Source organism: Pieris napi, chromosome Z (assembly GCF_905475465.1).
Source record: "Pieris napi chromosome Z, ilPieNapi1.2, whole genome shotgun sequence".
Taxonomy (NCBI): Eukaryota; Metazoa; Arthropoda; class Insecta; order Lepidoptera; family Pieridae; genus Pieris; species Pieris napi.
The window spans coordinates 12,104,969-12,118,377 of NC_062259.1; the positions used below are offsets into that span (position 1 = coordinate 12,104,969).

Below are 13,409 nucleotides of genomic sequence, written 5' to 3' on the forward strand. Positions count from 1 at the left end.
TCATGTTATATGTTTTTTAAATTTGATAAAAGAGATTTCATGTTGTTTCTTATAATGCGTAGTCGCTACGTTATTTTATCTAGAAGCTTCATAGCTAATTGTGAACCCTTATTTCTTTTCTATATATATCTTTCAATCGGACTGATACTTAAATAAAAAGGTGCAAGCTAATAATAGTTTATTTTATAAACCTTTGACCAACAACGCCGCCGCGATTGTTTTCACGCTCTCTTCCCATTGATACTAACAATTTTCTATAAAAATATATTATTATTTTCTTATGAAACTAATGTATCTACTAATAGTACGGCGGCTATTTATTCTATAAAAACTTGTTCGACCTATTAAATAATCTACAATAGTAGTAAATAGAACTTGCTCGTAATTTGTTTAGCAAAACACTTGCTTCGCACGAACGAACGCCAACGTCCGGAACAAAACGTTTACGTCATCACTTTCGTTGCGTTCTAGATTTATTGATAGGCAATGGCACCAATAGACGGTTATGTGATATGTTAACTTGAAAAAACTTTGGAACTCATTTGTGTTTAGCTTTGCAGCATACATCTAGTGGCGCTGCGGAGCTTTATTAGTTTCATAAAAGCCAGGACGACCCTGTCTTTTAACCGTCATTCCTCCAAAATTAGACGACATATTGAAAGTTTGTGTAGATTTTTTTTGTTAAAAATTGTTCACTTCTATGTGTAATTACATATATGTGAATACTGTTCTTGGTTTTAACAGTGGCAACCTAATCAGCAAAGCGTGTATGTACATTGTACAGTGCGTATTAATACGATTGATTTTGATACTTTAAAAGCACGGAATAGCGAGATGCGCATAGTTAGTCGTTTTCCGTACGAACGATACGTTCTTGTAGTAGTAATGTTTAAATGCACATAACGGTGATAAAATATAAAATATTTATACATTAAATAGTGACAAATATTATATAACCAAAATAAAACAGCAATTAAATTACTAATTTATTATAATGTTACCCATCTATAACAACACTGTTGCCTTAATCTATCAGTCTTATTTAAAACATAAATAAATTATATTGTTTTATCGTAATATTAAAATTATCTCGATATAAATCTCTTTTCTTAGACAATATTGATATTACCGTGTTTCGCGTGTCTTTAATGACCCACAATGTACGAACGATTTAAAAAAGTAGACTTGAATTAACGGTCTGTCAAAAGAGGACCACACTGGGTTTATTGACTATATATACCATACCGCCTACTCAAGTAGTTCATTTGTTTTGAGTAACAAATACTTTTTAATTGGACATGTAACGGTACAATTATTAAAATATATTTATTGTTGTGTTTGGGTCTTCGGTGACTCCGCGACAGACACTTGCTGCGGTACAGCGTAGCTTTGGGTGTAAGTTTGAGCCACGTACGGTCCGGGACTCTGTTCCTGGAGCTTCTCGGCTTCTTCAGGGGCCACTGGGCACATACAAGGCACCAATTGCACGTGTTGAAGGGATACGGGCGTAAGGCTAGCCCCGGCGGGAACACTAATTGGGATTGGAGCCATGTTTTGCTGTAGTTGGACTTCTGGTTGCACGTACTGTTGGGGCTGGTACACCTTTCGTGACTCGTAAGGATAGATGTACTGGTATCTGTAGGATGGAGACATGTTCGGTGGTAGAGACTGTATCCATTTTTGCTGTGGTGTTCTGAAACAAACGGAAAGTCAGGTTTAGAAAATTTTCATAGAAATGAACCAACAAAATACACTCATACTGTTTTATTTGAAGTACTATCCCGCTTTAGTTAATACAATATATTTTATTAATTATTATCAGAGATAAATATACCTCTAATATAAACAACAAAGTATATAAAATAAAACAACAGCTATAAAACACAGAAATCGCATTGCATATAACATTCGCAACATATAAATTATTTACAACTGAGCTTAAAATTCTTATGTTATTAATATTAATAATTATATGTTACTTTAAACATCTATTGTTAGTACAAAAAAATATACTTAATTGAAAAATAGGTGTAGACAAACAAAGGCTATCAAGAAAACCCAATGTATGTCCTGTATAATAGGTGCGAGAGGGACAAACAAATTAAAGAAACCAAAGATTACAAATAATAACAGTGCTTTTTTAAAATAAAATAACATTAAGTCAAAAACTTGAAGTAGAGACTCTTGGTACAAGTGCATAGGCGTTAATTAAAGATTTAAGTTGGCGCCTGGCAGTACAGCTGACCCAAGAGCTGGTGCTTTCCTCACTATGAATAAGTATCGCGAGGAAATGGTGCCAATATTAAAAGTACACTACCACAGGGACCAAACTTTTTAAATTTATATTAGGGTATCTTTTTACCAAATTTTAATTCAAAAACACTCACCCAGAATCTGAACCCCATTTCAGGAAAAAGGCTTCTGTGCTCGCTATTAACGCCAAGGCGATTAGCATGAATACCTGAAAAATAAGGTTAGTAAATAAAAAGTAGCGGGGACTATACGATAGACCTTCGTTAATTGATCATAAACTCGGCTTCCAAAAACTTATTATATTTTTACTAAGTCCATTCACAGGGAACATACTTTTAAAATTCGCTGTTGTTAAAGTAAAGTAAAAGTAAAAAAATCATTTAATCACATAGGTAACATAATGTACACTTATGACTTGTCAGTAAAGAAATACATATTAATGCTTCTAATTTTACGTTTACTGCCAGTTCTCAAATCAAGGGCGTAGAACGGGAGAGAAGAACTGGCAATAAACTCTCCGCCACTCTTTTTAATCGCCATTTTTTGTTTTACAAAATGTTTGTAAGGAGCTTCAACCATTACACCATGTCCCATGTGACATTTTAAGTAATTAATAATAATAACATAAATTAGAAACAAAGATTTGTCCTCTATTAGCAGAAGGTGAAATAGGAGCACGCACTAACATTCTCGTGGGAACAACACGCAAACTTCGACTATGTGAGTCGAAATAACCAACATCACCGCATACACGAATTCAAGTACGACCAGTCACCACAAGCAGCTTCGCATGCTCTAGAACGGGTATTTTTTTGGTAACTGTTTACATTAGCTTAGGATGTGTTTTAATCTAGTTTTTTTTAATGTATGGCGCAAACAGGCAGCAGGCTCACCCGATGTGAAGTGATATCGCTGCTCTCACACTCACATTGCCAGAGGCCTCGCATGTGCGTTGCGGCCTTTAATATTGACCGTAGTAATTTGCGTGTTCTTCTTGCTATATTTAATATTACTGCTTTTAGTTTTAGTTATCTATTTATTATTATTGTAAAAAACTAAAATCAATATAGTTAAAAATATTGAGAATACTCTCTGTGTTAGGAATAAAATAATTGCTTAAAAAAACCTATATATGAAATAAATATGGAAAATTCATTAATATTACGCGACCTACGAAAATTATTGTTCGTAATTTCTAGTAAAAAATGTATTAGATAATGGTGAAATCGATCTCGAATACATAATTATCCCATGAGAAATTTAATGAGCCATTTATTTGTACCATTGACATCGCCATGATCACTTTTTGTTGTTATGTTAAACAAAGGAGTGGGTAATCAAGAATCCATCAAACGAATAAGTCTTGAACATTTTAATTACTTTAGTAGGTACGATTCATTGTGGATTTATTCATAATAATATTTTTTTTTAAGACAATTCACACCAATTGACCGAGTCCCATACTAAGCTGGTGAAACTTGTGTTATGGGTACTAGGCAACGGATATACATACATATTATAGATAGATAGACATATAAATACATATTTTAACACCCAAAACCTAAGCACAACCAAATGCTCATCACATCGATGTTCGTCTCAGCCGGGGATCGAACCCGGGACCCATGGATTCGCAGTCAGGGGTACTAACCACTAAACCGACGTATAATGAGTCGTCAATATATAAATATAAGGAAGGAGAGCTTCCGTTGCGTTTGTCTTGCCTTTTTTATCTGTTAGGTCATTACGATGGTGTTCTTCCCTAAAACGTAGAAACATAGCCCAGATTTGTATCCACAACCTTACAGCTAAAAACTACATTGCTTATTTCGAATTGAGCTTTTGTCTATTTGTATATAACAATTTTTTTTTTAATTTTCCTACAATAAAGTTCACAAAGAGAGTGCGACTTTACATGAATTACAATCTAGCCTCTACAAGAATTATGGCTAATAAGTAATATTATATTGACATAATTATCTACAATACTAGTGAATAGCTTAAACTAAGGTAATATTAATTAACAGTGTTGTATAACGTTTAGACAATATGTTTGTGTTTCCGAGATTACACCTGCTCTTATATTCAAAACACTAGGTTTATTAATTGAAAAGGTTTAGTTCTCTTTAGGCGTCTTATTTCTGTTGTGGCAAGAAGTTGCAAGGCAATCTCAGCATTCACCTGGCTATGTTAAGTGAATTAAGGCAAACCTTATGTTTTTTAAAATAAAAGTTGAACTTTGATTCCATTTCAATTGAGTAGCGATGTTGAATACTTCACACGAAACTCTGATACTTCAAATAGCTACAAAATGCGAACCCGACTGAAATGTTGAGCTTCAAAGCAATACAAAGCTTTCAAAATCAGCGATACGGATATCCGTATCGCTGATTCACGTATCCGTCTCACATATGTGAGAGTCCTTTGAAATTGCATTTGAAAAAGGGATCGCTAACTATCAATCCGATTCTGTGAAGTTTAATCCATAGTTTCTTTGAGCAGTGTTGCCCTCAGGATTCGAAATAACTGCGTTTGACTTTCTGTTCTATGTGCCCAATTAACAATCACCCAATTTATTTTCGTTGGCGTCTTATGCATATAGAAGGGGTGTATGTATGTTCGAAATTTTCTAGTTCAGTATTGATTATGTAAATTACTCGTTAGCTTTAAAACAAAAATCACACCGATTAAAGATTTGATACAATTTTCTAGGCAACTTTTACTCCGACATTCCGGGGATAAAATAAGATTCACAAACTCGAAATCCAAGCTGGCTAAGCGGAAGTTAAAAAAAATAAAACGCTCGCATTGTAATTATCAAGTCAAACATCAATGAGAAATAATTTTAATATGCGGCTCAGAACTGATGAATATGATATTATGTATCAATAAAAACACGTCAAAAGATCGGCCGGCATTGATGGCTTCATATAACAATGACTTGCTTCATGCTTATCAATATAACTTATGCCTTATAACAAAGGCATAAAGACGCAATTACAAAATATAATAAATCAATCTTGCTAATGGCCTGAAATAATAGCGATAAAAATGTATTTTCAATGTTGTATTTTTATTATAATAAAGCCAATTGAATTGATATGGAAAACAATTTACTGAATACACCAAGGCATTTAAGAACTATTGATTTTGGTTTTATTATCACTAATCGGCTGTCGGCATTCGGCGAATTTTTATACAATTTGTTTTTATGAATGAATGCAACATTGTAATCGTTGTTGTCTTTACTGAGTAACCCTGCTGGTTATGATCTATTTGGTTTAACATTCAATAATGGCTACCTGAGATAATGGGCAGGTCGAAAAAAATCTAATCTACATATAGACAATTTATTTTACGACTATGAAAGCTCCGTTATGCTTTTAAAACAAAATTAAATAATTTGCTAAACGTTTTAGATTATATTCATGACGTTAAGTGTACATAGAAACTTAGATGTAACTATGACTTGACGTCAAAATATGTGATTTAAAATCACAATTTTTTCGCTTTTATACTCCTAAAATATTTTAAAATTGTACAGAAATCGCAATTATATTTAACTTAATTAATAAAACCTTCGCTCTTATAACATCAATTTAAACTTACCAAATTACTTTGTTGATTCATCACTATCAAAAATCACACGAAAACTAGAATAACCCAGATGGAAGTCGAACGCACCCAAACCAAGTGCCGAATGATCGTTCCCATGGGATCATCTGTTTTTTATACGCAGAGTGACCCAGTCCGTCCCTAAATGGTGTGTTATTCACGTAAAATCTTAGACGATTTCAATCCTTATAATGTACGACCGTCTTTGTAATTTACTGCGCCTTAACAATTCGTGAATTTTTTGTATACATTGGACATAAAACAATTGACTAATAAATGAATATCAATTAATGAATCAATAATTATTTGCAGAAGTTATTATAAGAACGATTTACTTTTGTAGAAGTGGATGAAGGTTTGAAGGAATTAATGAGGCTTAAATATTACTATTATTATATAAGTATAACAATAGAAAAAGAGAAAGAAGAAGGAAAACAAATCTCAAGAAAAACATAGACCACAACCCTCAACAATGGCAGACAATAATATTAAAAATGAAAATGACAACACAAACCATAGCGAAAGGCAAAAGGAGCAAAGGAAGACCACAAAAGAGATGGGAAGATGACATCAGACAAGTGGCCGGAGTGATGAAGAACAGAGTGATCCAAGATAGACATGAATGGAAAAGGTTGGAGGAGGGCGTTGCCGACTGGCAAAGAGATCTGCAGAAATCGATCGGATAGTTTAATATAATGAACTATGTTTCTGTGTGTACCTAAGTTTATCTGAATAAATTGCTATATTATTATTATTACTTGTTAATAATTAAAATATTGTATATTATATTATCCCAATTCTAGCTAATTAAATATAATTAATTCAATAGTAAGGTTAAATACTAATTTGTTTTGTGGTTCGCGGAGATAGATGAATTTATAAAACATAGTAGGTGTGCAATGCATTCATTATTTTAACATATAGCTGTAGTGGCGTTCTAAATTTAAAATATTTTAATCTCCGTTTACACTCAAGCTGTAGTGAAGAGTTAAAATAAGTTAAATATTTTACATACTTGTTTAACAAATCCCGCATTTTAATTACCAAAATCTCACGATTAAGATGTCGTTAACCTACAGGAATAAGTACAGGTCCACGAACCTGCCATCAAGTTAATAATAATAATCTTATTAACTTATCTTCACTCCTATCTTTACTTAAAATTACCGTTATATTATCCCGAATTTAAAGGAACAGGTACCACTTAAAGTTTCACAGCCTTTTAAACATGTCATGGATGAACTGATTTTGATTGCGTTCACATGTTGTGCTTTGAATGTTTCTATCTGTGAATCCAAACGTTTTAGAGTAACTGTCCAATGTCCATATCATACAGATAGCAAGTAGTTGATTATCTCAAGAAATTACATCTGAAGAAAGCTTTTTAAAAGCCGAATTTCAATTAACTAATATACAGACCAAGTTGTTAAATACGTAGGTACCTACTAACAACAGAAGAGTTCTATTTTAAATGCACGTAAGTATGTTATTAATAGGAAAGCTAATACTAGTTAGCTAGTTAGTTAGTTTTTCATGTAATTTTTTTTCTTTAAAGACAATTCACACCAACTGACTTGGTCCCATGCTAACCTGGTGAAGCTTGTGTTATGGGTACTAGGCAACGGATATACATACATACTATAGATAGATAGACATATAAATACATATTTAAACACCCAAGACCTAAGCACAACACCAAATGCTCATCACACCGATGTTCGTCTCAGCCGGGGATCGAACCCGGGACCCATGGTTTCGCAGTCAGGGGTACTAACCACTAGACAAATGAGTAGTCAATTATAAATTTCACAGGCGACTCTGGACCGGGAGCGGTGAAAATTCTTCGTTTCGAAGGCTAAGTTACGTATAAGAGACGGCGGAGTGGGTGAATTCGTTTATAAATTTATGATACGATCAGTGAATATTTATTTTGCTTCTGTTGAAATATTAATAAACTATTGTCTGTTGATAAACAGTAACCCGATATTTGCTGAAATCTGTAAGACGAGGTAAGAGCCGTCCTGCTACGGTGTCCCAACAAAAATTTAAATATCGTACCACAAAATTTTGTACCACATAAATAAAACTTAATTTCCGTGAAACTGATCCAAATAAAAATAAATTGCCAAGAACACTTTTACATCTTAAAAAAAATAAAATAAATCAATGGCGCTACAACCTTTTTAGGTCCGGGCCTCAGATTTCCGTATCTGTTTCATTATCATTTGGTAATTTAACAGGCAAGTAGGTGATCAGCCTTCTGTGCCTGACGCACGCCGTTGACTTTTTGGGTCTAAGGCAAGCCGGTTTCCTCACGATGTTTTCCTACACCGTTCAAGCGAATGTTAAATGCGCACCTAGAAAGAAATTCCATTGGTGCACAGCCGGGGATCGAACCTACGACCTCGGGGATTAGAGTCGCACGCTGAAGCCACTGCCAACACTGCTCTTTAACATCTTATGTTCGTTTAAATGCATGCAAGTATTTAAGCAAAATGTTTCATTTACTCGTCGGAAACGGCTGTTGCCGCCGTGTTGCGTTTTCTTTAATATTTTTATAAATCGATATGATTTGAAGGCGTCGTAAATTATTTTTTATACAAAAACGATAAGTGTGCCGCATCCCAATATTTTTTTTTTTTTGGTTTCCTACCCTACTACCAAGCCACATTTTTTTATAGATACCGGTACCGTAAAAATTTATATGATACGCTTGCCGGGTCAGCTAGTAATATCAAGCTAATCAAAACATAAAGTGAATAAATAAATGGAAAAATGGATGGAGACCGATGAAGCTCCGAATAAAACGTCTGAAAAGAAAGTCTTCTATAAATAGGTATATAATAAATAAGTATTTGGGTACACATCTTGGGTTGCAAAGCCAGACGAGTGTGGGAAGTAACACCGCAATAAATGTATGTAACCGCGTGTGGGTGGTGATCTAGACACAGATCTATAAAATCATAAAAAACAGAAGTCATAAAAAGGCCGGCAACGCACTTGCGAGTATGGAGATGTCAGTGACCATTGGCGGTGTCACTTAATATCAGGTGAGCCTGCTGCCCGTTTGCCCACTGTTCTATAAAATAAAAAGCAAACATTGAAATACAAAACTAAGTTAGCTCTAGAAAATATGACCAAATTCCCATTCTCAGTTCCTTAAGGAGAGGATATAATGACAATCGTATCCAATCGGTACCTATTGCTATATTACCTTCGATTTTAACATAGAGACTTATTCCTATAAAAATGTAGCGAACTCTTTATATTGAATACGAAATTAAACTTAAAAACGGAAAGTAAAGATAAATACATTCCATTTCACTATAAACCCGTGGTCGTTTCTAAGTCTGATTTACAATTTTATGTATTATTTCCTTTTGTTCCTGAACTTATATTTTTTTGGAAATTGAACCTTCAACTTGAAGTTTTTTAAGTTGTATCGTGTAGTGTCGGACTCACCTTACCAAGCCTCTCCTATGTCACAAATGCTTGATTACTCAGATTTTGTTTTAAAATATAAATATTTGTTTCCTTCTACCTGCCTCTTTGCCTTGTTTGCCTTATTATTGAGCTCGTATTTTTTGGTATTACGCAAAACGTGTCCAAAATACTCAAGTTTCCTTTTCTTAACCGTCATAAGCACTTCTTTGGTCTTCTGCAATTTTACAAGGTTTCGGGAGTATTAAACCCTCAAAAGAATTCACTTTTTTAGTCTTATAATCGATGTATATTAAACATTACTAGGTTTTATTTATTTTCATAAGGAACTATTTACATCCTACACAGTACAGTACTACAGTATTGACAATATTGTTAACCTACATAGTAATAATAATTAAAAAATGATAAATAGAAAACTAAAACAAATTTTAAAAGTTTGGTGTCAGTGTACCTTTAATGCAGTATTTCTTCGGTGTAATGCGTTACGTATTCGTTGAGCGAGGAAAGCACCAGCTCTGGGGTGACCGGTAATATCAGGCGCCAACTTAAATTTTAAATTAGCCTAAACCTAAGACCCACTCTATGTAAAGTATTTAAACCTAAGCCTAAGCCAAAATCTCAATTATTTTCCCCCTACTGCACAAAAATATTATTGTTTTAATGTTAAGTTGTATTTTTAAATAACTTTCTGATATGAATAATCCCGCATAGTCGTGTTTTCCGACGCGTGAAATCCTAAATGAGTGCTCCGTCAACATTACAATGGAATAACAAAAACTTTCTTCGGCTCCGTAGCTTCTTAATTACCTTTGATTGATATTGTAGTGAGGGTCTTTATTATGTTTTTAAGTATTTCCGCTGTTATACTCAGCCAAGGATGTCGACTGAGAACTCTTTATTTTTTCTGTTCGCCTAGTAGCGTGCGATACTCAAAAGTGAGGTCGCTCCTGCTATAAAACGACTTTTTTTTAAACCTGATGACAAAACACAAGCAGGTGACGTGCACATAATAAAAATATATAATATAGGACCTATTTGGTCTTGTTTGGGTTGTAATTGCGTATTCTTAAAAACCGGCAACGCACTTGCCGTCTAGCAGTGTGAGTGTCCATGGGCGGCGCACTTTACATCAAGCAGGGACAGGGAGGGCAAGCACGGGCAGGAGGCCCACTCCTGCCCGATTGCCCTCCGTATAAAAAAAAATATAATTATTTTCTGCTTCACTACAAATTCGTTTTGAGGTTCACCTTAAATATGTGTATAATATATTAGATATTAATTAGCAAATATATTTAGCATAATCATTTTTCAAGGCAAGATATTATACACATAGTAAGTACGGCGGTACTGTGGAAAAATATGTAATTTTTATCCATTTGTATGTATACATAAACAGAATACACCCACGCACCTTAAATGACAGGTGCCCAAACACATATGTAATTAGTAACCAACAAAGATAATATCAGAAATAACGGATTAGCGACGGTCAAGCCGAGCCAGCCATTAGGGCTCCAAAGGGCCCATTTACAGTTATCATGACATTCCTTTCTTGTATAATAAAACAAATAACCGAATAGCCAATAGATGGAGCTACTCTACGTCTACTTTACATAGAAAAACGATTAGAATTTCATCGTCTGAGATAAATGTTAATTGCTATTAAGATGTGGTTAGCCGCTGCGTGGCCGACAAATTTATTTAAATTGCCCGCAGGCTGTATAGTTGTTATTTTATTGGTATTATAGTTGATATTAAAGGTTTAGTGGCTGGGCTATGTCATGTTTAGATTTACAACAATGAGATTTGGTGGTCTAAAGTATTCAACTTATCTAATCAGAAGTCAGACATAGCGATCATAAGCGCTAAGCTAGGATGTACTTTAGTTTTTAGTGTTACGAGATGTTACGCTTTTATTGAAACGCTCGTTTTTAAACATTTTATAAACAAATAATTCTCAAACACGATTTTAATACACAGGTTTCAGTTACACTCACACACAAATGCATACCCACACCCTACACGCATTCTCTCTCTCATATTATTGTTAAGTTAGCTGTAAGGTTTTTCTAAATACGTAAATTACTCCCATACCACAGAAGAGAAGAGAAATGTATTAAACAGCGTTAAAAGTATTTAACAACCAGGGAAGCTGACTAGCTTCCCATTCAAGTATTTCTAAAGCATTCGATGTATCTTGACTGCGAATTATGTTTAGATTTAACAAAACAATATATAGCACACAACAAAACATTTATTTAATAAATATATATGTTTATTCGTCATCGAAATTGAATCTCCTCCCACCATCGAATCGGAATCCGTAAGCGGCTGCGTTTTTAACATCAACCAATGCAGGGTTACGGTGTTTGTAGAAGCTACCATGACCATGCGCAGGTCGCGATGACCCGTTCGGCACGCCGTGCGCTACTCTTGGGTAGAAAGCCTCGAATTGCCCATTCGAAGGCAGCACTGTCTTTAATACCTCATCCTCAGGATCGTAGGGTGCGCATACGCATTGCGATATCACAGCGAAAACACACAACACACTCAGCACCTGCAAATAATGTATACGAACCTTCCAAAGAGCTCTAATATAGTTCTTATATCATACCTAAACATTGACCTGGGAAACTTTGTAGTCTCTTCTTAAATTTTCAGTGAGTGGACTAGTTATTCTCGCACTATTCAGGAGTTAGTTTCAGTCAATCACTACTCGGTTCGGAAATTCTTTAAGGAATTTATATTGTATTGATTTTTAAGGAGAAAAGAAAAATATACGTTGTTTGTTTACGCGTGTTACAAAAAAAATCGCGGTTAAATAACGTGAACATCTCTTGCTACGACTTCAAACGAACTTCGACTCCAGTATGTGAAATAAAATGAACTAGCGGACCCGACAGACGTGACCCTGCATGATATTTCAAGCGATTAGGATATTAAACAAAGTATGAAAGTACTGACTGTAGCGCCATCTGCCGGGCTGATTTGTGAATCTAAATCATCCAGGGCGGCACACAAACGCATACAAAAATTCATTCTAATCAGTCCAGCCGGTAAAGAGGAGTTCAGTGACACACGTACAGTAGAATTATATACATGAAGATGTAACAACACGTAGAAATAACCTATTTATAAACGCAAAATTACGTCACCGCCATATTTATACATTTCAAGTTTATATCCTCTTCTCGCTCTCTGAGAGTTCTCGAAAACTGGCAGTATATACTTTTACGTTAAGTGTACATTGATTTTTGATATTTAACTTTATATAAAATACATTCTTCATATCAATAAAAAGAGTATGACGTACCTTCATGATGTAGACACCGATTAAGTAATGTTAGTCACCTTGGACGACGCGGTCGCTACAAGCGAAGGCTCGCCAATACTTTCCCTTACTCGAGTGGCCACTTATTAAGTCATCGCAGTGGGGAATTTATTATTCGCTATAGAACATAGACTACACTGGCTTAAAATGCCATAGAAAAACATCATATTTCGTTTTTAAAACGTGTACGAAGTATGCGTCGAACGAGTTATCTTGCATTACCTAAAGTACGTACGAACTACGGCAAAAAAATGTTTACCTACGAAGGCGCACAGCTGTATAATAAACTACCCTTAGATATAAAAAATATTACTTCTATCAATTCATTCAAATCGAAGCTAAGTGAATATGTTAAACAAAAGTACTTTTAAATTCATTTCTTATAATTACTTTTAAATATTTCTTTGTTTACTTTTATTTTTAAATTTATTGCATGTACGGCTATATTTTATTGTGATTATTTTAAGAACGACTACAATGTTATGTTAATCTAGAGTATTATTCTCATGTAAGTGACAATTTTTGTCTTTTTTGAGATATAAAGTCTTTAAACCTAAATTGTAGTTAACTTTACGATTTCAGATGGAATCGTAACTTTGGTTTGAATTTCGTAATTCGTTTATATGATGTTACATCAAAAGTTAAAATCTACTTATAGCAAAGTGACAGTCTATAGTAATATTAATAATATTGTGCTGCTATTTAATCATTATTATTTATCAAAATCCATTATATCCAACATAAATGTCACAATATGTCAAAATAT

General features: G+C 34.1%; 2 protein-coding genes across 2 annotated transcripts; both read right to left on the reverse strand.

The window, feature by feature from the left end:
• Window positions 1-973: 973 nt before the first annotated feature.
• LOC125062369 lies at window positions 974-6,035 on the reverse strand. Its single transcript, XM_047668238.1, has 3 exons — window positions 5,863-6,035; window positions 2,388-2,461; window positions 974-1,693 (listed from the first exon to the last, which is right to left on the reverse strand). Exons 1-3 carry the CDS (start codon window positions 5,881-5,883, stop codon window positions 1,327-1,329), a joined length of 462 nt encoding a protein of 153 aa, XP_047524194.1. The 5' UTR covers window positions 5,884-6,035; the 3' UTR covers window positions 974-1,326.
• Window positions 6,036-11,548: 5,513 nt separating this feature from the next.
• LOC125062370 lies at window positions 11,549-12,772 on the reverse strand. Its single transcript, XM_047668239.1, has 2 exons — window positions 12,626-12,772; window positions 11,549-11,869 (listed from the first exon to the last, which is right to left on the reverse strand). Exons 1-2 carry the CDS (start codon window positions 12,629-12,631, stop codon window positions 11,588-11,590), a joined length of 288 nt encoding a protein of 95 aa, XP_047524195.1. The 5' UTR covers window positions 12,632-12,772; the 3' UTR covers window positions 11,549-11,587.
• Window positions 12,773-13,409: the final 637 nt, after the last annotated feature.

What these genes read in the sequence shown, in the direction of transcription:
- LOC125062369 (XM_047668238.1), bottom strand. Translation starts at nt 5,883, where the DNA reads ATGAATCAACAAAGTAATTTG. An exon ending in TGAATCAACAAAGTAATTTG is followed by an intron (nt 2,462 to 5,862) that starts GTAAGTTTAAAT and finishes CTTATTTTTCAG; the next exon opens with GTATTCATGCTAATCGCCTT. An exon ending in AAATGGGGTTCAGATTCTGG is followed by an intron (nt 1,694 to 2,387) that starts GTGAGTGTTTTT and finishes CGTTTGTTTCAG; the next exon opens with AACACCACAGCAAAAATGGA.